This window comes from Ovis canadensis, chromosome 6, assembly GCF_042477335.2.
Source record: "Ovis canadensis isolate MfBH-ARS-UI-01 breed Bighorn chromosome 6, ARS-UI_OviCan_v2, whole genome shotgun sequence".
In the NCBI taxonomy this organism is placed as follows: Eukaryota; Metazoa; Chordata; class Mammalia; order Artiodactyla; family Bovidae; genus Ovis; species Ovis canadensis.
This window is the reverse complement of record NC_091250.1, coordinates 85,229,180-85,256,183: the sequence shown is the minus strand read 5'-3', so window position 1 is coordinate 85,256,183 and position 27,004 is coordinate 85,229,180. Positions and strand designations below refer to the sequence as shown.

Below are 27,004 nucleotides of genomic sequence, written 5' to 3'. Positions count from 1 at the left end.
AATTCTTGATTACTGATGAGTACAAAAAAAATGAAAAAATCAAACTGTCAAGTTGAAATAGAAGAGCAGAATTTTGGAAATAAAAGAATACAGATGAACCCAGAAGAAAAAAAAATTTAGAAGGTCATAATACGAAAAAAAAAAAACTGTAACTCTCAGTGTGTTAAGTGATTACATATGAAGGTTTTAAGTAACATGAAGGATGATAAGAAAAGTGAAAGTAACTAACATTTATTGAGCACTTGTACCGGGTCTTATCCTACCTCTTTACATGTGTTATTTAAAATTCACAGTAATTCTATGAGATTGATACTGTGAGTATCCCATTTTTCAGATAAAGAACCTAAAACAGAGAAAAAGTATGGTACGCAGGGCCCATACATCTGATAAACAGTAAGACTGGAATTTAAATCTAGACATTGTAATCTGAAAGAATGTGTTTTTTATTTATAAGATTATCCCAACTCCATACAACCAATGCCAGAGTTATACATGTTGTTTTGGAGTAGAAATAAAGTTGTTTATTTGAGGTCATTCTGGTATTTGACTGTAATTCTGGTTTCTTTTTCACTCTTTCCTTCCTGCCTCCCCTCTTTCTTTCTTTCTCCCTCTCTCCTTCCCTCCCTGCCTCCTTCCTTCCTTTTTCCCATAGTTAGAGGTATCCATTAATAAGGTATGTTTACCTAGTATAGTTCTCTGTCTGTGCATATGCTGAAATAAGAACTGATTCACATTGTGAATAGAGAAGAGTAGCAATGCACAGAAGGTCTCAGTGAAAGGTTAATTTATATTGTGTTTCAGTGATAGAATCTTATGATGCTATCCCAGAGCATAAATGAGCTTTTATTGCTCAATCAGTGCAGAACTCTTAAAAGTTCAAAACACTTTACATTTCTAAAGCTCTGTATCTTTTAAAAATAATCAGAGTCAGAAAAAAAAAGCGGGTAAGCCCATAAGGAATTCAGTTTAAATATTTGAGTTTTCTGTCGACAAAAAAAAAATTTAGATAAGATGGTTTGATTTATCCCCAAACTCCAGACATGGGGGAGGGGCTGGGGGGAGAAGGAAAGAATCAGACAATTGTTAGCAACCTTTGTTGTAAGAAGGACCAAAAAGATTGATCCAAATCATGCTCTATCTATGTGCCAACTGTAATTTAGGAAAAGATAACACTTTACAGCTATGCATTTCTGCTTCATATCACTGGTCAGAATTTCTGGTGTGTCTCATTTCCATTTACAAACAGATACATAACCATGAACAGCAAGGGAAAAGACTGGAATTTAAACAAATGTTGATATTTGAAAACTGCTTATCATAAAAGAAAAAAGAAATAATGTTCTGATATCCTAGATAGCTGAAATCCTATTTCTAGCAGGAAATTAATTTTTCACATTACAAAATGTGAAATTCAAACTATGCACTGTTCAACCCCTGCTGTAAATTCTACTGAGGTATACATGCTTCTGACTGTGATAGAGGGTTCTAGCATTTTGGGGACATTAAACAGATATTTTAATTTAGATTTTTCTTATATTGAAATTCACAGGGAGGGATCCCATGTTTGAAACCTCAGCTCTTAAATATAAAATTTCCCAGTAAAAGGTAGTGAAAGTGAAAGTGCGACCCCATGGACTGTAGCCTACCAGGCTCCTCCATCCGTGGGATTTTTTAGGCAAGAGTACTGGAGTGGGTTGCCATTTCCTTCTCCAGAGGATCTTCCTGACCCAGGGATCAAACCCGGGTCTCCTGCATTGTAGGCAGACACTTTTACCATCTGAGCCACCAGGGGAGTCCAGTGAAAGGAAAGTTCATATTAAAACATCATGAGCATGAAGAGAAATAAGCATCATTCTCTTAGGAGAAAAAAGTTTAATTGCTAAAAGAAAGAAAACATTCATTTTGTCATTTCACGTATAAACATATGCCTTCTTTCCAAGAACTTGTTATTAAATTGTCAGTTAACTAAGCATATATGTTCCAGAAAAGTGATTTTTATTTTTTTTACAACATTGCAAACTGAATTGTGTTTTTCCCACTGGCCTTTCATCATGGAAAACGTATTCTGAAAGTAAAAAACAAATAGCCTCTAAGAAACCCATTTGTTTGGACCCAAAATGTTCACTCACAGAGGAAATGAGTAGAAGATGCCCATGGTAGTGTCTCCATTTACAGAGAATCTGTTTCTCTGGACTGACACTGGTTGTGCATCTTCCCTGGTTTATCCCATAGCTCTCCGCAGAGTGGCTGTATTTAATGGCTGGTGGAAAGATCCTATTACGGCTGAAGTGAAACAGATCTCTTTATGACACTGTCCTTTGTTTCCCAGCCAGATTTCTTGAAAGAGTGTCCTATGCTTGATGCCTCTGTTTCTTTATAATTTTCTTGCTGATTAGTTCAGTGTAGTCTGGCTTCTGGTACTTTTTTGCTGAGAAAGTGAAGATTATGATTATCAAGCAAACTGGAATTGGTGTGCTGCAGTTGTGTTCTGTCTATGGGATAGATATCCAGAGGGGGTCCCCTGGAGAGGGAAATAACAACCTACTCCAGTGTTCTTGGCTGGGATGTCCCATGGACAGAGGAGCCTGGCAGGCTGCAGTCCACAGGGTTGCAAAAGTGTCAGACACGATTTAACCACTGAACAACAACATGGGGAAATCTACATGGAAAGCCATATTATAAAAGGAGTGTTTAATGAGAGTAAAATAAAAACAGATCAAGTTCAATGATTTTCTCCTTTCTTTCTTGGAAATGTACCAATTTATTCTTTTCACTTAATTTGTCTTTTTCCTAGTCTTTGAGTATTCCCCTTTTGATAACACATTCTTTCTTTGAGCAGAATTCTAAATAGTTTTTCCATTTTCAGCTTAGTTATGATTACATTCTGTTATGTCTTCCCTGACTTTGTTCACCCTCACATCACCTTGGCTATATTTGGGATTCCCAGACCTCTGTGGTCACACTTTTACCGGAAGATCTCTTGAGCTGTGTTTCCAGATAATAATCAGATCCATTGTATTGTGAAGCTTCATGATTACTCTGTTCATTTTGGGGCACAGGAGTGTCAGCTCTGTGTAATCACCATCACTTTCTCTTTTGTAAATTAAATGTGATGAGTTCATCCAACCATTTGTGAAAGGACTAGCCTTTAACCATTACAATTTTTTCTAGTTCTGAGCCACTGACAAAGCTCTAGTTTGTTAATGTTTGGCCTAAAATGTGATGTTCAGAGCTGAATAAAGACGTCTTGTTCTTTGCCTCTTTTTGGACGTCATATTTCTCTTAATGAAGCCCCAGATGAAATTAGTGATTTTTGCTTTTCACCAATGACACACACACCTATCATTTCCTGCTTTCATATACTGGCTTTGAAAAACAGCAATAAATCAACACACTCTAAAATTTTATTCAATATGTACTTTTTCAACATCACTGAGACTACTCTGATTCCTAGTATTGGTACTTGAGTTCATCCTGTTTTGTGTTTTAATCACATTTATATCTTTTGCCTTCATTACGGAGAGGTTTTTTGTTTGTTTGTTTGGGATTAAAAGGAACATGTATGCATATACATCTGCGTGTGTGAGTGTGAAGTGGGTGTGGAGATTGTCACACTTGGCAAAATGGATAGGTTAAAACCTAGTAAGACCAATGTTGCATTTCATGTATGGTAACTGATAAGAGATGAGAAAATCTAGATGTCTCATAGGCACATACACTGAGTGTTGACTCTCACACATGCTTGTCTTCATGTTTTAGATGTTGCCACAGTTTGGAGAATGGGGAAGGGAATTTTATGGGATAGATACTTTTTTCAGGTACTATAGCAAGTTTTGGAAAACTCAGCAGTGGCCACAGGACTGGAAAAGGTCAGTTTTCATTCTAATCCCAAAGAAAGGCAATGCCAAAGAATGCTCAAACTACCGCACAATTGCACTCATCAAACATGCTAGTAAAGTAATGCTCAAAATTCTCCAAGCCAGGCTTCAGCAATACGTGAACCGTGAACTTCCAGATGTTCAAGATGGCTTTAGAAGCAGAGGAACCAGAGATCAAATTGCCAACATCCGCTGGATCATGGAAAAAGCAAGAGAGTTCTAGAAAAACATCTATTTCTGTTTCATTGACTATGCCAAAGCCTTTGACTGTGTGGATCACAATCAACTGTGGAAAATTCTGAAAGAGATGGGAATACCAGATTACCTAACCTGCCTCTTGAGAAACGTATATGCAGATCAGGAAGCAACAGTTAGAACTGGACATGGAACAGCACACTGGTTCCAAATAGGAAAAGGAGTACATCAAGGCTGTATATTGTCACCCTGCTTATTTAACTTCTATGCAGAGTACATCATGAGAAACGCTAGACTGGAAGAAGCACCAGCTGGAATCAAGATTGCCGGGAGAAATATCAATAACCTCAGATATGCAGATGACACCACCCTTATGGCAGAAAGTGAAGAGGATCTAAAAGCCTCTTGATGAAAGTAAAAGAGGAGAGCGGAAAAGTTGGCTTAAAGCTCAACATTCAGAAAACGAAGATCATGGCATCTGGTCTCATCACTTAATGGCAAATAGATGGGGAAACAGTGGAAATAGTGTCAGACTTTATTTTGGGGGGCTCCAAAATCACTGCAGATGGTGACTGCAGCCATGAAATTAAAAGACGCTTACTCCTTGGAAGAAAAGTCATGACCAACCTAGACAGCATATTAAAAAGCAGACACATTACTTTGCCAACAAAGGTCTGTATAGTCAAGGCTATGGTTTTTCCAGTGGTCATGTATGGATGTGAGATTTGGACTGTGAAGAAAGCTGAGCACCGAAGAATTGATGCTTTTGAACTGTGGTATTGGAGAAGATTCTTGAGAGTCCCTTGGACTGCAAGGAGATCCAACCAGTCCATTCTAAAGGAGATCAGTCCTGGGTGTTCATTGGAAGGACTGATGCTAAAGCTGAAACTCCAATACTTTGGCCACCTCATGCGAAGAGTTGACTCATTGGAAAAGACATGGGAGGGATTGGGGGCAGAAGGAGAAGGGGACAACAGAGGATGAGATGGCTGGATGGCATCACCGACTCAATGGACATGAATTTGAGTGAACTCCAGGATTTGGTGATGGACAGGGAGGCCTGGCGTGCTGTGATTCATGGGGTCGCAAAGAGTCAGACGCGACTGAGCTACTGAACTGAACTGATACCAAGTTTTATATAGTTGGTACTCCCCCCCCCCCGCCATCCCCATTTCACAGACAAGGAAAACTGAGACTCAGAAAGGTTGAGTTTTTTCCCGGAATTACTGTGCTAGTTAAGTTGCTGTCTCGCAGATCTCACCCCACCCTTCTCCGTGCTGCTGGGGCTGGGGCTCTGCAGTCCACATCCTGCTCCACCCTCTGGCTCCCTGGTGAGCTGTGCTGGTGGGGGGGTGCCAGAGGGAAATTGCAAGGTTGAAAGGGAATAAGCAGCTTGCGCCTTCCCGTCTGCCCCTGCCCCATGGAGTCCACTTCTACTTGAGAGTGTCATGGCAGCAACACTTTCTTCACCCTGGCAGTGGCAGGTCCTTCCTGTGGGAGCAGCTGAATCCAGTTTGCAGTTCTTCCAGTTCTTGCAGAACCAGCTCCATGGCACCCTTTCCTCAGAGGTACCAACCCAGCTGAGTAGGGCTTGGTTCTCAGAGGTGTAATTCCAGGCCTTCTCCTTGTGTTTTTCCTTCCACCCTCCTGCCAGGTAGCTGCTTCCAACAGCTGTTGCCTGCATGATACCTTGGAGTTCTCTTTTTACCTTTCAGTTTCCCAGTGAACAATTCTGTATGCTAAATTTTCTCTACTCAGATAACTGTTGTGTTTTCTACCTTCTGCCTGGGCCCTGACTGATACAGTCATATACCAAGTAAGCCAAGATGTGGCCTGGTCTGTGTGACTTCTGTATCAGGAATCAAACTACTGGCAGGAGCAGCTATAGAGGCTCAAACACAGATATGGTTGTGGCAGTCCTCTGTCTAAACCCTCTAATGGTTCCTTATTGCCTTAGGACAGTATACCAACTCCTTAGCCTGCTATTTCTGTAAATCTCTGACTTCTAGCCCCATGCTTCATCCACCACTCATGTTACTTTTCCTCCCTGCTCCCTACTCCCCAGCAAGGAACTTCTATAGATCCAGGTCTTTGTTATTTTTGCCTGAAATAATCTCATTTGGTGTCCCTTTAGATGTCCTCCACCCTTCTCTTGCTGTGCTTCTAGGGGCTCACCATTATGGACTGCCTCAGCAGGCTTTTCTGCCCTTGGCCTCTCAGCTGAGTTTGGCTATTGGGAGGCCTGAGTGGGAGATTTAGAGGGTGAGAGGCAGTTATGCTTCCAGGTGTTGATTGCCTCACTCCATCCATGCCAGGATGCAGTTGGTTGTTTCTCTCTGCCCTTCCCTTGTTGGATTCCCTTCACACTCCTGATTGTCCTTAGCCTCACTTCTTAGAAAGTCATGTTGTTCAGTTCAGTTCAGTTCAGTTGCTCAGTCGTGTCCGACTCTTTGCGACCCCATGAATCGCAGCACGCCAGGCCTCCCTGTCCATCACCAACTCCTGGAGTTCACTCAGACTCACATCCATCGAGTCAGTGATGCCATCCAGCCATCTCATCCTCTGTCGTCCCCTTCTTCTCCTGCCCCCAATCCCTCCCAGAATCAGAGTCTTTTCCAATGAGTCAACTCTTTGCATGAGGTGTCCAAAGTACTGGAGTTTCAGCTTTAGCATCATTCCTTCCAAAGAAATCCCAGGGCTGATCTCCTTTAGAATGGACTGGTTGGATCTCCTTGCAGTCCAAGGGACTCTCAAGAGTCTTCTCCAACACCACAGTTCAAAAGCATCAATTCTTCAGCGCTCAGCCTTCTTCACAGTCCAACTCTCACATCCATACATGACTACTGGAAAGGTCACCTTATTTTCTGTTTGTGTGTGCCATTTATTTCCTGCTGGGACCTTGATTAATACAACCACACACTTTCCAATGCATGCACACACACACATACACACACACACATACACACATTCCTATGAAACCCATCTTAGTTTTCATGATCTCATACAAATGTCACTTTCTCTGTGGAACCATATTTAATTCCCCTTTACCTTTCTTCCTTCCCCTCCTCAGCAGGCTGCGTTGACTGTTCTGCCTTCTAAGGACCCACAGCTCTTTCTCTTTTTGCTGTCTTAGCACTTAAGACAGTGAAAAATAGTTGTGTGTGTGTGGATCCAAAACTTTATACTAGACAGTGTCCACGTCATATATTCTCTGTTGGCTGTTTGGCTTGGTACATAGTGGGTGGCTTGGTACTTGCTGTTTGGATGGATGATTGCCTAATGAGTATGGATGAATAGTAGATTGATGATGGGTATTTCTGCTTCCAGTTACGTGCATTACTATTTCTTTTTTTAATTTATTTTTTATTGAAGGATAATTGCTTTACAGACCTTTGTTGTTTTCTGTCAAACCTCAACATGAATCAGCCATAGGTATACATATATCCCCCGCTTCTGAACCTCCCTCCCACCTCCCTTCCTACCCCACCCCTCTAGGTTGGTACAGTACTATTTTCTGTTTACAACTGTCCTTTCTACTCTTTCCTGTTCCTCTTGATACCTTGTAGCATCTGATTGTGTCTTCTTTCTTGATTCTTTTCCCTTGGTCTTCATGTCACTCTGCTCTCTGATCATCTTCTTCTCTCTGATAACTGCTTCATGCTTCCTCTTCTTTGCTTCTAGCTTCCTCTAGAAGCTTCCTTACTTCTAGCTTCCTCTAGACTGTAGCTCTATTTGTATCCCTTGTTGTGCTTTGCATGTAGATACTCAGCTAATGGTTAAGAGTCTGCCTGCAGTGAGGGAGACCGGAGTTCAATCCCTGGGTCAGGAAGATCCGCTGGAGAAGGAAATGGCAACCCGCTCCAGTATTCTTGCTTGGAGAATCCCATGGATGGAGGAGCCTAGAAGGCTACAGTCCATGAGGTCACAGAGTCGGACACGACTGAGCGACTTCACTTTCACTTTCTTTTACTCAGTTAATAACTGCTACTGATCTTAAAGCCTTATCCTGCTCTATTCACTCTCCAGAAAGAATGCTCATTTTAGTCTCCTGTATTTTAAAATTCTCCAACATTTTTTCCATGCTATCTCTCATCCCTCATCATCCTTTCTGAAAGGTGACATCTTATTTTCCTGTCAGTACTGTTTTTGTTCATATTTCTGTCACAGCAGTTACCGCCAGACCCTGAGTAGTTGGGGCTGAGAATTCTTATCTGTATTTCCTAGTATTCTCCGCACCTAACACAAGACCTTGAAATTCCTATATAGTCAGTAAGTGTTTATGGAATGAATAAATAAATCCTTTAATTAATACTGTCAGTTGGTATTCATTATGTAGTTAATGGATTACTTTTTCTATCTCTCTCCTATGGAATCCAAGAGGGACACTGGTTTAGACCTTCAGTTCTCAAACTTTTATGTCTCAGAACCCCTTTACATTGTCAAAAGCTGTTGATGTTCACAACAACCTATGAATGGAAAACAAAACAGACCTATTGAAGACACCATAAGGTTTTGTTATGTGGAGTTTATCTATTAATATATGTGAGACTGATAGATAGGAAGAAAATATCACATTAGGAATTTAAGCAGGGAAAATTTCTAAAAATATTTTGGAAGAAAACATCAATTAGTGATTCAAGTAGGGAAAATTTTTAAAATATTAATTAATGTAAAAATATGATAAACCTATTGCATGTTGCTGCTGCTGCTAAGTCACTTCAGTTGTGTCTGACTCTGTGCGACCCCATAGACAGAAGCCAACCAGGCTCCCCTGTCCCTAGGATTCTCCAGGCAAGAACACTGAAGTGGGTTGCCATTTCCTTCTCCAATACTGCATGTTAATATAACATATTTTTGTGAAAAATAACTATTTTCTCAAATAAAATGTGGGGAAGAGAGCGGCACCATTTTCCATTTTTGTATATCTCTAACGCCTGGTTTAATAGAAGGCAGCTCTGTACTCATATCTGCTTCTTTATAGAATCTGTTGTGATTGAAAGAAAAGCTGGCCTTACAAAGATTTGTAGTTGAAAAGGGAAAGATTTTTTAAAAATAATTTTCAGAAAATTTTGGCTATTCTAGAATTGCAGATATACTATACCAAATTTACAAGAGGTAATTTCTTACAGGTAATTGCAGTGTGGAATATGAAACCATATCATTAAATTTTCCACACTCTGGTACATTAAGGACCATTGATCTCTTTCACTTTGGCTCTTTTACTCACACATTATTTTATAGCATTTTACATTAGTCACTTGGACAATAAAGGTTCTCTGAGTTATGCAGATTTTCCAAATGTTGACACATGTTATACAATATAGCAGACCACATTTGTTGGTATCCCCATTGTTATCATTAGAAAATCTTTACATATTAGGATGTAAAGATATAGAGGCAGATACAAGCTTTCCAAAATTATGATTTCACATGAAAACTTGAGTTTTGATTTTGACAAAACAAATAGCTGTTTTCCTTGAAGTGATAGGCTCACTTTATTCTTTTTCTTTTGGAAGAATGTATGAAGAACCATACGCTTTCAGTTGTCTTTCCAGTAAAAGTCATACCATTGAGTGTGAAGAGTATTCTACCCAACCTAGGGGTGGGATTACGTTGTCTGTAGGATTATTCGCTGATCACCTTAGATGGGTGACATGTGGCTAGAGTAGTGATTCCAGAAGTGAAAGTGGAGGTTGGAGATGTAGTTACCTAGTCATTATGTTGGAGCCTAAGTAGTGAATTTCTAAGGAAATACAAGAGTGATCATCCAGGAAAAGAATATAGAATGAATGAGAAGAGGGTTGAAGGCAGAGCTGTAAAGAACACATCCACTTAGGGATATGAAGAAGTAGAGAATCTCAGAAAGAGCCAGAAAGAGTGTTTATTGAATTAATAATTAATAATGCCCCAAAGCCTTAAGGTCAGCAAACAAATATTTCCTTCTTATACTTCATCACCTAAAACAAAACCTGAATTGCCTCTGCTACTGTTATTTCCTTGTCTGCAAATGGTCATCTGAATTTCTAATACCCTTTCTTCAAGCATCTGTCCTCTGACTCTATGTTTCTAACTTTAATTGGTGCATCTGTTTTTTTCATCCTCCTCCTCCTCTTGTTAATTTTTATGTTTTCTCAACAGAAGGAATCCTTAGCACATGAGAATATGGGCTAGGAGTTAAAAAAAAAAAAACCCAAGGAAAGATCCATGGCTGTGGGGTGGGAGTTGCTTTATTTGGAAGTACAGCCTTCCAAGTCAGGGTGGACCCACCAAGGAATGGCTCCTTACCTGGCAGGCTGGAAATCTGCCTTGTGGAAAACAAGAGTAGTCTATCAGTGTCTTTCCGTGTGCTCAGCTGAGTTTGTAAACATTGATGCAGTGATTTAAATTAGCCTCAGAAAGGCTGCATTTCCAAAGAAAGCCAAACCATAAATGTTTCTGTGGTTTTATATTTCATGGTTTTTGTATAAATCTCAGGGAGAGCTGTTTATTTTCTATTTGTGACCCCTGGTCCTGCAGCAGTTATGCTTTATTCCATACTCTCCTGAAATCGTATCTTGCAATAGATTTCTCAATTTTGGATCCATTTGATTGAATTGATTCATATAATTAAAATGCTTTTTTCACATTGCTTTCTTATTCTGTCTTTGTAATACTGTAGAACTCAAAAATTTGTTTAACAAGAAACATACTATTTAAAGGAAATCTCAGGAAAACCTTCTTCAGTATTTATAGTGTTATAAAAGTAGACATCGATTCCCAGCTGGTTTTTATCCAAGTTTCACTATACAGATGGCTGTATATACTGCCCTTCAAATCCCTACGGGAGAAGATTTATAATGTCTTCCCTCTTCCTCCTTTAGTAACTGGTTTCCATGTCTAATAGTCATCACGAATGTGGAGTTTTTTTTCTCAGTTCTGACTTAAATCTCCCTACCTGCATGTTAACCATATTTCTTTGTCCTTTGACCTCAGTAGAGGTGGGGAACTAGCAGTAATTATTACTCTTATATTTCTTTTTCTCTTGAAAGACAGTGCTTCATCCCTTGTACAAATCAGTGATAGTAATAGACTCAAATTTCTCAGAGAAAAATGCTTGTCTATTAATTCCGCATGAAACAGACATTATTTTATTTCAGAACCAAGAGACTATTTAAAAAGTAATATAGCACGTTTCTAGAAAATTCATATTGTAACATTAGTAGAATAAAAAGTAATTGTCTATCCACCCCCCCACTGGCCCCCCACCATCATCTTACTCTTCAGTGTAACCTTTGTTCCTAAATTAGTATCTTGACTTCCAGGCCTTTTTCTGTGTAATTCGGTAAGAAAGTAAGTAAATAAGCTAGTAAACCAACAATAAGCAAAATAAAGGTGTGTACTAAGAGCATGACAGTGTGGTTTCCATTGTGACTTCTTTTCTCTCTTATTAGAATTTTGGCTACCCAACATAAAATACCATGAAGGAAACTTAATTATATAGTTGTGCCAGGTTTTAAACATTATATGTATACTTTAAAATTTATGTTAAATTAGGTTAAATTTGATCACATTTAAAGTGTGTGGATATATTGATACAACCGTGGAAAACCAGCTGTATTAACTGAAGTATACCCATCTGATCCACTGGTTTCACAACTGGGCATGTAGCCAATGGAAGCGAGTCTACCAAAAGGCATGTGGTAGACTGTTCACAGCCTCATTATTTATAACGGCCCTAAATATCCTTCAAAGTAGAATGGACAGAGACGCAGTTAGAGTCGTACAGAACAGTAAAACAGAGGAAGGGAAAAAAAAGATTGAGATTTTGGACGATGTTACAAAATAGTATATCTGTGTATATGACATTCAAAGGCAAACGAAAAGTTAGCTGTACTGAGAGAGTTAAAAGCAATGGTTTGCTGTTGTAGGATTATTGATTAGGTAGGTATCAAGGGAATCTTCTAGAGCGCTGGGTATATTCCATACCTTGATCAGGGTGGTGGTTACGTGGATAGATGTATGTGTAAAAAGTAACTGAACTACATACTTAGGATGTGTATCCTTTATTTTATGTTATACTCCTCACTTTCCTCCTCCATTATATCTGAGGCCTCTGAGTCTGAAACTGGTTATATCTTCTAGGTAAGTGACCCCTCTTTGTTGCAATGCCTTGTCACATATTCTAGACAAAGTGTTTGGAGGAGAGGAGGAAGTTTATTTTTATTGTTTGTTTTGCTCCGTGATTTAGTAAGTATTTTTCTAGTCCTATATTACCTTCCAGGAATTTATACTTCAATTAAAAAAATTTTTTTAGCGTATCTGCTGCTGCTGCTAAGTCGCTTCAGTCGTGTCCGACTCTGTGCGACCCCATAGACGGCAGCCCACCAGGCTCCCCCGTCCCTGGGATTCTCCAGGCAAGAACACTGGAGTGGGTTGCCATTTCCTTCTCCAGTGCATGAAGGTGAAAAGAGAAAGTGAAGTTGCTCAGTTGTGTCTGACTCTTAGCGACTCCATGGACTGCAGCCTACCAGGCTCCTCTGTCCATGGGATTTTCCAGGCAAGAGTACTGGAGTGGGGTGCCATTGCCTTCTCCATTTAGTGTATCACCATAGTATTATCATATATAAAAAAGCCAGAATTCTATTATAGCTATAATTACCTGAATATTCTCCCTTCTGTTATTTCTGTTTCCTGGTTTAACTAAGTACAGTTATATCTCCCAACTGGAAATTTTATTTAGGCTATATTCTAATATGTATGGATTTATATAGCTGTATATCTTTTTCATAACTGGAGAAATTTGAGTATAGGCTTTCTTCTTGGGATAATGAGAATGTTCTGAAATTTTATAGTAGTGATGATTACATAACTCTGAGTGTACTAAAAACCACTGTATTGTACATTTTAAGGGTGAATTTTATGATATGTGAGTTATATCTCTATAAAGCTCATGTTAAAAAAGAAGCTCTTAAGGACCTCCCTGTGGTCCAGTGGCCAAGACTGTATGTTCCTAATGCAGGGGGTCCTGGTTCGATCCCTGGTCAGGGAATGAGATCCAACAGGCTGCAACTAAGAGTTCTCGTGTTGCTATGAAGATTCAATATGCTGAGTGCTACAACTATGACCTGGTGCAGCCAAACAAATAAACAAAATGATAAAAAAAAAAGAAGAAGCTCTTAGTAATAAAGGTTTTATGGTTAAAAAAAAAAAATTCAGGACTTCCCTGTAGCTTGAATGGTAAAGAATCTGCCTGCAATGCAGGAGACTCAGGTTCAGTCCCTAGTTTGGGAAGATCCTCTGGAGAAGGGAATTGCAATCTACTTCAGTATTCTTGCCTGGAGAATCCCATGGGCAGAGAAGCCTGGTGGGCTTTCAGACCTTGGGGTCACAAAGAGTCAGCAATTCAACCAAAGTTTAAAGATAAATCAAGACAATCTCCTAAAATGTAGAAAGAACAGGGCATTGAAAATATGATACAAAAAGCAAAATATATAGAAAACCAATTCAGGAGACCAAAGAACTATTGAAAGTTTTAGAGAGAAAAAGCGGAGGACAGGAAATTAGTAAGGAAAGAATGTGAGACTTCCCAGATGTGAAGAAAGACATATCAAATAGTAGAACAGGCTTAACTGAAAAGCAAGTGGAAAGAATAAAACCCCTCTAAACTAGACATCATCACTATGACTCCTTAGAGTACAAGAGAATGAAAAGGTCCTATGAACCTCTAGATGGAAAAAAGGAAGCTCGTCTACAAAGGAACAAAAATAGGACTAGCCCAGGTTTCTTATGAGCAATGCTCAGCCGGAAAATAATGAAGCAATGCATTATTTTCAACCTTGAATTGTAGATCTGGATAAACTATTATTAAACTTGGAGGGCAAGAAAAAACCTTTTTAGAGATAAAATGAACTTTGCTTTCCACACACCTTTTCTGAGGAAGTTATTTGAGATTGTCCAGCGAAACAAGGCAACATAGCAGGAAAGAAAAATCCGAAATTTAACCAAACAGTGTTCCAATAGAGGAAAGCAACAGAGTCAGTTCCAGGCTGCTGACTACACAGAAAGGCCCGGAGAACAGCTCGCCCATGATGGGACCGGAGAATGAAGGGGTTTGGTTGTAAAGTATTCAGGGAGGGGAAAAAGCAAAACATAAACCCCCACAGCTCAACTATACCTCAGTTAAAAGAAACAACAACATAACCTGGACTTCAAAGATGAGACAGTGTATTTGAAATTAGGAGACTTCACAGCTTTGATTAAGGCAGGGAATTCAGCTCCCCCATCCCCTTAGAAAAAGCCCATAAGCGTTCTAGGACCAAAGTATATGCATAAGGAAATGCAATCATAATTTGTACCTTGGGTCTGTCATTAATAGATATATAGTTCATTATGATGGAAACACAATTGACTGATTTTGAACTGTTTGAATCAAGCTATACAAAAAGCACGTACAGTCTTCCCTGGTGGCTCAGTGGTAAAGAATCTGCCTGCCAGTGCAGGAGACATGAGTTCAATCCCTGGTCTGGGAAGATCCCACATGCTGCAGAACAACCAAGCCCACGGGCCACAATTACTGAGCCTATGTTCTAGAGCCTGGAAACTGCAACTACTGAGCCCATGCACTCTAGAGCCCCTGCTCTGCAACAAGAGAAGCCACGGGAAGAGAAGTCTGCACATCGCAACTGGAGAGTAGCCCCCACCCACCGCAACTAGAGAAAAGCCCTCACAGCAACGAAGACCCAGCACAGCCAAAAATAAATAAATAAAATTATTTTTTAAAAAAGCACATAAGACTAAATTATGGTCGTAAGGCAAATTATAAATGCTATCCATCTTGATGAAAGTAAAAGTACAGATGATTTGAAAGATGAAAGGAGGAGATACAAAGTAGAGGGGGGGCAAAGAGGGATTAATATCCTCTGCTCAGAAGACGAAAAGCCATAGGATACCATCTGTAATTGACAGAACAAAGAAGAAAGTTTAAGAATGTAATGTAAATTACGAAGATAACCAACAAATGGGGAGGAATAGTGCTCGGAGCCTCTGTCAGTTTAGAGACTATCTCACGATCTCTTTGTTGTGTATTCCTTTCCCTTTGTAATTCCTTTTTCTTTCTGATGAAATGAGATGAGGATATAAACCCATGTGTTCAGTCTACCCTCTCAACCTTTTGTACATTATTTACAGAACTCTGAATGTATCTTTTGTACACAAGAGCTTTCTATTGTCAACTGTAGAATTAACATTGGAACTTTTCCCTGACCATGCTGCCTACCAACCAATAGTTATGTTTTAGTAGCATCACCACCTTTGTCTACATGTTAGTATGAGCGCTTTTGCTGTAATTTACATGCATTCCTGGAAAACTTGTTTTGCAAAATCACATACTGGTTATCAGGGCTCATGATAAAAAATATCATTAGCAGAAGCCCATTTAAAAATCTATACAAATTTATAATTAGAGCACTAACAAAAAAAAAAAACAGTAAAAATCTTGATTAAAATACTAGCACAGTTCAAAAGGTATGCCAGTTTCCTATAGATAAAGAAATGTTACAGTGTATTTGGGACTTCATGTGAACAAAAGAGTTGAAGGTAGCTCACTGGAAGGGGAATGTAAAGAGAAGTTGAGGCTGTTTGTTAATGGAGGCAAAGGCAAACTGCACTGAAGATCTGGGAGGACCAAACAGGAAGCACTTCCAGGACAGGGCACATGATCAAGCAGAGCTAAGAGGAAGAACTAGGAATGCAGTCAGGACTCACTTCCTCTTATGGCTTGCAGTGTTCAACTATGTTGGCTTACTTTGTGTTCAACTGCTCTTATTTGGCGGCACAGGATGTTAAGTGACAAATGAATAGGTGTGACTTTTTGTGTAATATTAAAAGTATCCCTGTTTGCCAGTTGTGTGTCGGTTAATAAACCAGAGTTTTAGCAGAACATGTTATATTTAATTATTTTAATATGCTTTGTCTTTATTATATTAGAAGAGTAATTAAAAAGTAGACAAATGAAATGCTGATATTTGAATTCTGGGAATACATGTCTTAATACAGAACTTTGTTTATTCAGATTTCACATACTAGGTTTTCATTCACAGTTTCAAGACAATGATGAATAAAAAACATGCATGATAGTGTTATTATTTGTTATAGAGTTTTTTTTTGAAGAAAACATTTAGTAGCTAAGTATACTATTTTAGACAAAATTTCTGATGGTTGCTTTCTAACATTAAGACACATTTTGAGGATTAAGTCAAACCTACCACTGACAGAATGCTCTTTTTTGTTGTTGTTAAGAAAATCAACAAAAAATCATATATGTGTAAATATTTTAAATATATCTTACCAAGCCAGAAAACAAGTTCAGAAGTTTCAGTCACTCAGTCATGTATGACTCTTTGTGACCCCATGGACTGCAGCATGCCAGGTCTCCCTGTCCATCACCAACTCCCGGAGTTTACCCAAACTCATGTCCATCGAGTCGGTGATGCCATCCAGCCATCTCATCCTTTGTCATCCCCTTCTCCTCCTGCCCTCAATCTTTCCCAGCATCAGGGTCTTTTCCAATGAGTCAACTCTTCGCATCAGGTGGCCAAAGTATTGGAGTTTCAGCTTCAGCATCAGTCCTTCCAATGAACATTCAGGACTGGTCTCCTTTAGAATGAACTGGTTGGATCTCCTTGCAATCCAAGGGACTCTTAAGAATCTTCTTTAACACCACCATTCAAAAGCATCAATTTTTCAGCATTCAGCTTTCTTTACAGTCCAATTCTCACATCCATACATGACTACTGGAAAAACCATAGCCTTGACTAGATAGACCTTTGTTGGCAAAGTAATGTCTCTGCTTTTGAATATGCTGTCTAGGTTGGTCATAACTTTCCTTCCAAGGAGTAAGCATCTTTTAATTTCATGGCTGCAGTCTAGTTTATCAAATGTATGTAGTAAGTAGAAAGGTGATTTCCATAATTCATTTGAATACAATGGAATTAAATATTATAAGGATCATAGACAATATTAAAATATTAAATCATTTTATTTTCTAAATCTGTCCCTTTTCTTCCAAGCAATAATTCTATTTTACTGTTTCAAAATATACATAGAATTAATGGTTGTTAAAGTTTTCTGTTTTTTTTTCTTAACTAAATATCAGAAGCCTGTTTCTCTTTCTTAAAAACTATATTTTAAAAAAAGAGCCTAATAGATTTTCTTACTTGAAAACTAGTTTTCAAATTTCAAAATTGTCCCTTTTCACAGAGTTGCTATATGTCTTGATATAAAATAACCTTTGTTTTTATGACTGAAAAAAAGTGTGTTGGCAAGCCTTCTTGGGTTGACATTTTTAAATCACTATGTAAATCTACCTGAGAAGTTTTTTTTTTGGTAACATGAGATATGAATAAATGTTATGTCTATTACTTTTTCAACACCTGGTCCTAGTTGCTTGCAGTTTTAGTTGAAATAAACTGGGAAGATTTCTCAAGTTATTAGTCTTATTGTATAACATTTTTAATACTCGGTTAATTTTACTTGTTTTATGTAAGATTCTGATTAAACATATTTTAAAATGTCACTAGTCTATATTTTAAAGCATTTGTGTAAAGTACTCTTTTAATAAATTTAAATTACCATGTTTGGGATTTTTACCAAAACCCCCCTGCTTTCATGACATGTATAAGAAGTGTTAGTGGCCTGTGTATGTAAGAAAAAGATATACGGAGGGAAAGAGACTAGAGCAGCAAGGGTAAATAATCGCTAATTCACAATGCAGTATTCTGTTGGCAGTTCCTATTATGAAATATAGCCATTTGTTCTTTGGATCTCATGCTTTATGTTGGAAGGTGGTGTTATGTAAATATGGTTGTTGAGTCCAAGTCTGAGATTGGAAGATGCTAACTGAATAAAGTTTAACTATATTTTTGAATTGAAGACATTATTATCTTTAAGTTGAACATATGGTTATTGCAATTGAAATTGAAACAGACCTGATGACTTTCTCTGATGATTTCCATTTTTTTAGGTCTCTCTAAAGGGCAGTTATGCTATAAACGGATTGTGTGTATTCTGAGCCTTTTTAATTTCTTCTTCTTCAGGTCCTGGAGATAGGGTTGGAGAGGTAGGCAGTTATGTAGCACATAGACCCTTTCACGGTTTCAAGACTTTTTAGTTGTTGCCTTAGCAGTACTTGTCACAATCATGATTAAGTAATTGTTCATGTAATTGTTCTATGACGATCTCTCTTGGTCAACAAAGCTCTGTGTGTCCAGGGACTACACTGCCATCAACTGCAGCACAATGTTTAAAGAAATAAATGGAGCTCACTGCAGTGTTAGATCTGAACCCATTTCAAGTGAAAATTTGTTTTCACATGTTTAATGTGTCAGAAGATGTTCTTGTGTAAAAATGTTCATCCTCTGCACAAAAGATCCCATCCCCTAAGAGAGTGACATGTAATGAGCTGGATTAGTTAGGAGAGCATTCTGGGAGTCATTTGTCTTCCTTATTTGCTGGCCATGAGGACAGAGTTTTCTTTGATTTGTTCATGGGCTTGTGCTTAGCAGTAAGAACAGTCCCTAGCACAAAAACATGTGTTGAACCAATGGATTAATAAAAGTTAATGATACTCTTAACTCAAGAAAGCAAACAACTTAATAAAAATGAGCAAAGGATTTGAACGGACACTTCACCAAAAAAGATATAGGGTGGCAAATAGGCGCATGAAAAGATGAACAACATTATTAGTCATTAAAAAATCCAAATTAAAACCCTAGTAAGCTGTTGCCTATTAGATAACCTATTAGACTGGCTAAAACCAAAATACCTGGCAATACTAAGGCTATTGAGGATGTGAGGCAATAGAACTCTCATTTGTCACTAGTAGGATGGCTTACTTTGGAAATTAGTTTGTCAATTTCTTGTAAAGTTAAGCATACATTTAGCATATGATCCAGCAACCCTAGAAATTTCTTACGAAAAAACTGAAATCGTATGTCCACAGACACATACGCACATAAAATACTGTATGAAGATGTATGTGAAGTTTTTATTCATCATTTCTAAAAATTGGAAATGACCCAAATGATCATGAACTGGTGAATGGATAAGTTTAAACAAACTATGGTTCGTACAACGGATTACTACTCAACAAGAAAATAGAGCAAATTACTGATACAAGCAACAACATGAATGAACACAAAATACCTTATGCTCAAGTAAAAGAAGCTAGACTCAAAAGGCTATGTGCTATATGATTCCATTTATAGAACATTCTGGAAAGGAATAACTATGGAACAGAAACCAGATAAACACAGACAAGTGTTCACCAAGGACTGGGGATGGGAAAAGAGAATTGACTATAAAAGGGGAACTTTTGGGAGTAAAGGAAATAATCTATCTTGATTATGACTGTGTTTTTGTCAAATTCATAGAACTATTTTGAGAACACCCTGAACCAGAAAAGAGTGAATTTTACTGTATGTAAATTATACCTTAATCAAGCCAACTTAAAACCAAGCAAAGAAGGGGTTAATGAGGCTCTTCTCTGTTAGTACTTAAGCTAGCAAATTGTTAGCTTGCTGCTTGAGAATCAGGAATGAGCTATGCTTTACCAAGGGACCAAAGAAACTAGTGAGACTCAGCTCTGTACTATTCATTTCCACTGTTCTTCCCCGCCGCCAGCTGTTATTGTTTGAAAATGAAAGTTGCTCAGTCATGTCTGACTTTGTGTGACCCCATGGACTATACAAGTCCATGGAATTCTCCAGGCCAGAATACTGGAATAGGTAGCCTTTCCCTTCTCCAGGGGATCTTCCCAACCCAGGGATCAAACCCAGGTCTCCCTCGTTGAAGGTAAATTCTTTATCAGCTGAGCCACAAGGAGTGGGTAGCCTGTCCCTTCTCCAGCGGACCTTCCCAATCAAGGAACTGAACCAGGGTCTCCTGCATTGCTCTTTACCAATTGAGCTATCAGGAAAGCACCATATAAGTGGGTAATAAGGCACTTTAGAATCCTTAATCTCTCCAAAACATGCAATAAAAAGGTAGAATATATTACGGGCTTGTAAGTTTCTTGTGACAAGGTCTTTATTTTTTGTGTATTATAATCTGTAGCAAAACCACTAATTGACAGATGCCATTTAGCACCATGTGAGACACGGAACTCTCACTTGTTTGCTACCCCATAGAATTGCTATGAAAATCAGAAGAGGACATGCGCTAAATAAATACAGGTAGTTTTGTTGCGAAATATTAGCAAACCTAGGCATAGCAAACAAACCTGGATTTTAAGCATCAGAGGGTAAACCAGGAACACAGTGTGGCTGAAATGTACAGGAAGGATTTACTGGCCTTGCATTTGTGTTTGGCTCCATTGCACTCTTCTTGCCCAGTGAGGAGAAACTGTAGTGTTCTGGAGTTCTGCCCATTGCATTGATGAATGGCAGGAATGAGATCTGACATAGTAGAATGGGAAGTGACTAAACGGAAGGAGTGCTATTTAGGAAAAGGTTAGGGGTCTGAAAGACTGAATCTTCAACAAGGTTTGTTTGTGTTTTTGGTACTCTAGTGTTTAATGAGGTGAGAGTCTTGTTCTAGATCTAGGTGACCATGATAGTAAATGTCCTCTCACCCACAAGAAACCCTTTCTTTGGATATCTCATCTTCCAGGGTTTTTTCCACTCTGGTTCTCCATACATTTTTGTTCCAACAACAGTCTGCTTTTATGCTCAAGGATATTGTCATAAACCCATTGATATCAATGATAAAGTTTTAGCTATAGTCCTAACAGATTTCTCCTTTGCTTTATATACGTAACACACACAATTGGAAACCTTGCCTTTTTGGCTCTTAGATTGCTATATCATATGTCTTGCAGAGGTACTCCACGTTGACCTCAAGAAATATTTATTCATAAGACTTTATTTGAAAATGCATTTATGGGGTATTGCAGAGTTATGAAATGAATCCTAATAGCAATATGGCTTTGGCAAGAGCACTTCACATCTGTTTTCTTGCTTGCAATATGCAGTTGGTAGTTTCAACTTTGCTGTTGTCACCATGTTGTTTTAAGAGTCACAAAAGCTTAGGAAAGCTTGCAGTTGACTCTGAAGTTTTGTGCTGATGGGAGATAGTGAAGAACAGGGAAGCCTGGCGTACTGCAGTCCGTGGGTCACAAAGAGTCAGACATGACTGAGCAACTGAACAACAACAACAAGGCGGTAGTAGTATTAATAGCACACTCCTCTTTATTTTTACCGCTCCCAGAAGAGGCTACACTGATATATTGTATGTTTTTCCAGGGAGAGTCACTCCGGGGCAGCTCATGTCCTATATTCAGCTCTTCAAGAACAACCTCAAATCTCTAGGGAATCACTGTGGGCTCCTACAGCTTGGGCTGGCCACTGTCCAAACTCTGAAACACCCACAGACTGCCAAGTGGGACAACTTTCTGGCTTTTGAAAGGCTCCTTCTCCAGGTATGTTGCTCTGGGAGCTTCTTGGGATATTAATAATTAAAGTTTTTACTTCCAGGGGAAAATTTAATATTTATTATAATCTGAGTAATAAATCATATTGTTGACATGTAAGTGCCCTCAATTTAAAATGCAAGTAGCAGCTTTATCTATTTTTTTAGTTTTTCTACTTTTTTTTTTTCTCTTGACAGTAATGTCTTTGGCTTCTCACTCAAAACTTAGATAAATGTTTTTTTTTGAGTATTTAACTAAACTTTGAAAACCTCTTTTCGATTTTATGCCATTTGGACCTTTCTTAATCTTTATGGCATCTTTATTCAATCCTTGCTACTTTTCCAGTAGAATATGCTACTTTTTACACTTCTTCTGTCAATAGTTTCTAATCCTTAACAACATATAATAACATGTGGCTTAAAATGATGTTTAATAACAGATGAAAGGGAGGCAAACTCCCTTTGTAGTTTTATGAAGAGATATGTACACGGGGTACGGCCTTTTCATTATTGTTAAAATATTTACATGGGATACTTTGAAAAACATGTATTTTTAAAATTATAAGGTATTTTGAAACACAAAATATTATGAATATTTAGGTATTTTACACATAGATTCAATATAATTTAGTAATTTTTTATATTTATATGTATTTTCATTAAAGAAATAAAACTAGAGGTAAAGTTGAAACATCTCTGATACTTAACCCTTTCCATGCTCTGGTTCTCCTTTTTCCTTTCCTGGGATAATCAGAAGCTTGATTCCTTGTTTCTACATATTTATTAAAAACTTATTTTTCCATAAATAATACAGAGTATTGTGCTACGGGTTTTACTTTTTATGTAAGTGATGTCATATTATAAATATCCCTGAACAACCTGCTTTTCCCTCTCAGCATTCTGTTTTTAAGATAATCCAAATTGACATATACAGATTTAATTGTATGAATATTCAACAATTTATCCAATCCATATTGATATATAGCTAGACTGTCCCACATATGTGTGTGTGTGTGGTTAGAAAGAATGAGATGAATATCATGGAGCTTGTCTTCTGGTTTACATGTGAGAGAGTGTCTCTAAGGGCACATACCTTGAAGAGGATTGTTAAATTTGTTGACCATGCATATTGATGAGTTTAAAAAATATCTGTGACCAAACTGACCACTAGATTTTTCATGGGTATTTTAATGATTCTAATACCATATGTAAATTGAATTTTCTAATTGCCTACTGGTTTATTGGAATACTCTTGACTTTTGATTGGTAATCACACATCCAGCAGCCTTGCATTTTGCATTTATATTTGTTATCCAATTAAAAAAAATGTTCATTGGAGGATAATTGCTTTACAGTGTTGTGCCAGATTCTGCCATACAACGATGCGAATCAGTAATGAGTATACATATGTTCCCTTCCTCTTGAATCTCCCTCCAGCTTCCCACCTCCTACCCCTCTGGGTTGTTACACAGCACTGGGTTGAGCTTGTTTTCCTTTTTCTTGCTGTGTATTTGGTTCTCCTGTATTTCCTCTGCTGCTGCTGCTGCTAAGTCGCTTCAGTCGTGTCCGACTCTGTGCAACCCCATAGACGGCAGCCTACAAGGCTCCTCCGTCCTTGGGATTCTCCAGGCAAGAACACTGGAGTGGGTTGCCATTTCCTTCTCCAGTGTATGAAAGTGAAAAGTGAAAGTGAAGACACTCAGTCGTATTTCCTCTGCAGGCAGTGATATCTGTAAATAATAACAGTTTTGTTTCTTCCTTTCCACATGTGATAGCACTTTCTTTTTTTTTTTAATTTCAATTTTAATTAGAGACTAATTACTTTACAATATTGTAGTGGTTTTTGCCATACATTGACATGAATCAGCCATGGGTGTACATGTGTTCCCCATCCTGAAATCCCTTCCCACCTCCCTACCCATCCTATCCCTCAGGGTCATCCCAGTGTGATAGCACTTTCTTAGTGCACTGACCAGGCATACTAAAACTTGCAGTGAAAGTAGGTGTTTTCATCTTATTCCTGGCTATAAAGAAAATGTTCTAAAGTTTTACTGTTAAATATTATTTTTTGTTTTTAAGTTTCTTCTTAATTAAATTTTGCTGAGTAATTATTATTGCTATTTTTGTCATGCCTAAGTATTGAATTTCACTTAATACAGAGTCTGAATTTTTAGATGTATATATATATATGGGCTTCCCAGGTGGCACTAGTGGGGAAGAACCTGCTTGCCAATGCGGGAGACATAAGAGATACAGGTTTGATCCCTGGGTTGGGAAGATCCCCTGGATGAGGGCATGGCAACCCACTCCAGTATTCTTGCCTGGAGAATCCCCACGGACCAAGGTGCCTGGTGGGCTGCAGAATCAAACGTGACTGCATGCAGACACACATGCAGCTGGGTTTACTATGGTAAACCCTAGGAAAAATTCATAACCTATAAAGAATTCTTTGGGTAGCCTATGAAGAATTATTTTTTTATATTCTAGCAAGACAGTTTGATTTAGCTTCCTCAATTAAATGGGAATAAAGCACCTATATCACAGTGTTATATCATCAGGATTGAATGAGATTACATATGTATATCACTAAGTTATGCTGCTTAACATATAGTAAATGCTCAATAAGTATTAGTTATTATTCTTTTAGCTGAGCCAGAAATATTGCCAATGCTTGCCAGTTTACTTTATGGAAATAATGGTTTTAACATATTCTCACCTAGGTTTTGTTTTTCTAAATTAAAATTTATTAAGGAATAATGAGGCTGTTACATAGAAATATGTTACCATCTTTTTTACTTACTATTTGATAATGTTTAACAGTATTTTTCTTTAAATCCAGATTTAAATACCATTGTTTCTACACTATATATCTGATGTTATGCTAATTGTTTCAAAGAAAAAATTTTATTGATCATAACTTGATGATGGTTATGAAACAATCACAAACTATATAGCAGAGGGAGCATCTGTGTTTATACTTCCTGAAATGCATACTTTATAAATATGTATGTAATATCTATCTCCAGTTATTTTTTAGGTAAGAGTTTACATTTTGAAATTTAAAAAAAATCCAATTTGGAAAATGACTTTTAAATAAAATGTAAATGATTTATAGAGCCACTCAAGATTTCCCAGGTAAACGTTGCTTTAGTTTTAAATGTTCTCATCTTTGTAGTGAAAAGTAGGCGCAGCATCTTGTCAGTTGCCAAAGTAGTTTTTAATAGGTAGAATTAGTTTTCTTTATGAGATACTAAATTTCAGAGTATCTGTTCTGTAACAGATCAAGTTTAGCTAAACTAAATGACAGTATGTCTGCTTGTCCTGTAGCAAATTGATGAGCTTTACCTTCTCAGTCCTCTAGTGCTTCTGTTAGGTCCCCCAGCCAGATGGCTAGGCTTGGAAATGTAGTGGCTCATTTTAGGTCTGTTCCTGACTTCGCCAGCACCCTGGGAGGTCCTGACTTGCCAAGTACTGGCAATATTATTTCGATAAAGAGTGAGGGAGGAAGCAGAAAATAGTGATCCCTAAAGTCAGGCCAGAGTGTTGTTGACATTTATGGAGATTTTTCATAGGATTTTTCTTGAGAAGAAAAATTGTGGAGCATGCTTAAAAGAAAACCTCTTGTTTCTTTACTTTCTACTCTTAACACTTCTGATACCAAATGTGTAGGAGTTTTTCCTACGCCAGGCAATCCTCACTCCTGGGTGTCACACCCACTGGAGGGTGTCCTGTAATTCAATTATAACTGACTAAATGGAGGAGCACAGACCCCACAGGTTATGGACTCAGTCCCACAAGACTGCTCCCCACTGTAGACATCAATTACAAGTCTGTGCCTCTGATACTTCTGACCAGTCCACTATCCATCAGGGTTCCCATGCCCCATCCCCACCCCCACCTCCTTGGGTTCCATAATTTGTTATAATGGCTCACAAAACTCAAGGAAACATTTATTTAAGATTATGGGGTCATTAGAGCTCAGGTAAGGTCCAAATGGTTTTTCCTGTGGTCATGTATGGATGTTAGAGTTGGACTGTGAAGAAGGCTGAGCACCGAAGAATTGATGCTTTTGAACTGTGGTGTTGGAGAAGACTCTTGAGAGTCCCTTGGACTGCAAGGAGATCCAACCAGTCCATTCTGAAGGAGATCAGCCCTGGGATTTCTTTGGAGGGAATGATGCTAAAGCTGAAACTCCAGTACTTTGGCCACCTCATGCAAAGAGTTGACTCATTGGAAAAGACTCTGATGCTGTCAGGGATTGGGGGCAGGAGGAGAAGGGGACGACCGAGGATGAGATGGCTGGATGGCATCACTGACTTGATGGACGTGAGTTTGGGTGAACTCCGGGAGTTGGTGATGGACAGGGAGGCCTGGCGTTGCTGCGATTCATGGGGTCACAAAGAGTCAGACACGACTGAGTGACTAAACTGAACTGAACTGAAGGTCCAAAAGTGTCCTGAGAGCAGGAGCTTCTGTTCCCATGGAGTTGGGGTGTCCTACCCTCCCAGCCCATGGGTGTGTTTACTAACCCAAAAGCTCTGTGAACTCTATCCTCTAGGGATTTTTATGGAGGCTTCATCTTGTAGGCATGATTAGTAAGTCAGTCTCTAGCTCTTCTCCCCTCCCTGGAGGATGGAGGGTGGGTATGTAACTGAAAGTCCAAGCTTCTACTCTTGGCTTGGCCTTTCTGGTGACGACCGCTGTCTAGGAGCTACCCAGGAGCTCACCAGTAACCCCTCATTAGAACAAAAGATGCTCTTTATCACCCAGGAAATTCCTAGAGATTTAGGAGTTCTGTGTGCCAGAAGTCAGGGTCCAAGACCAAATATTGGAAACAAAGATATTCCTGGCACCTCTGTTGATCATGAAATTACAAGGACTTATGTACCGGGAACTTGGGGCAGAGATCTAGTATGTGTTTTTAACTGCAAAGGCAAGTTATTAGGAGGAAACACCCCACCCCCACCACAGATTTCCACAAGAAGAGGTTCTTCCTAGGCATGTTCTTGGTCTGTTTCTGACCCTTTATTCCCTCCTTTCCTAGGGAGAGGGGATTTTATCCAGTTAGCAAGTTCAGGACAAGTGAATGGGCTCAGCTCTCTTTTCTCCTCTTGGGAGGTGTCCTGTCTGTGGAGGGCAGTGTGAGGCTCAGCTCTTTCAAAGTCAGAATCTGCTCTCATTGGCTGGCAGCCTCTTCTTTTTCTACCCTTCTTATTCTGGTAGCTTGGTTATTTTGAATGAAATGTCAAATATTTGGGAGAAAATGTTAAATGGGGATTTATCAGTTATATCTTTGGAGTTGTACACAAAGAGAAGTAGAGATAAACATAGTACAGAAGAAAACATTTTTTATGACTGAGCCGAAAATAGTTAAAGTCATTTTCCATGCGGAAAAGAAAAGGGGCGTATTTGGCTTGAAGAATACTACCATTTCTGTTGATTCTAAGAAATCCTTTGTTTCACATTTCTGAAATTGGGATGCATCATGG

General features: G+C 38.6%; 1 protein-coding gene across 1 annotated transcript in view; it reads left to right on the top strand.

Annotated features, from left to right (window-relative positions):
- The window catches only part of SCFD2 (sec1 family domain containing 2), a 400,263-nt gene that overhangs the window by 52,782 nt on the left and 320,477 nt on the right, over window positions 1-27,004 (top strand). The window contains exon 4 of the mRNA XM_069594121.1: window positions 21,350-21,525. Coding sequence (XP_069450222.1) covers window positions 21,350-21,525 — 176 coding nt within the window. The remainder of the gene's footprint in view (window positions 1-21,349; window positions 21,526-27,004) is intronic.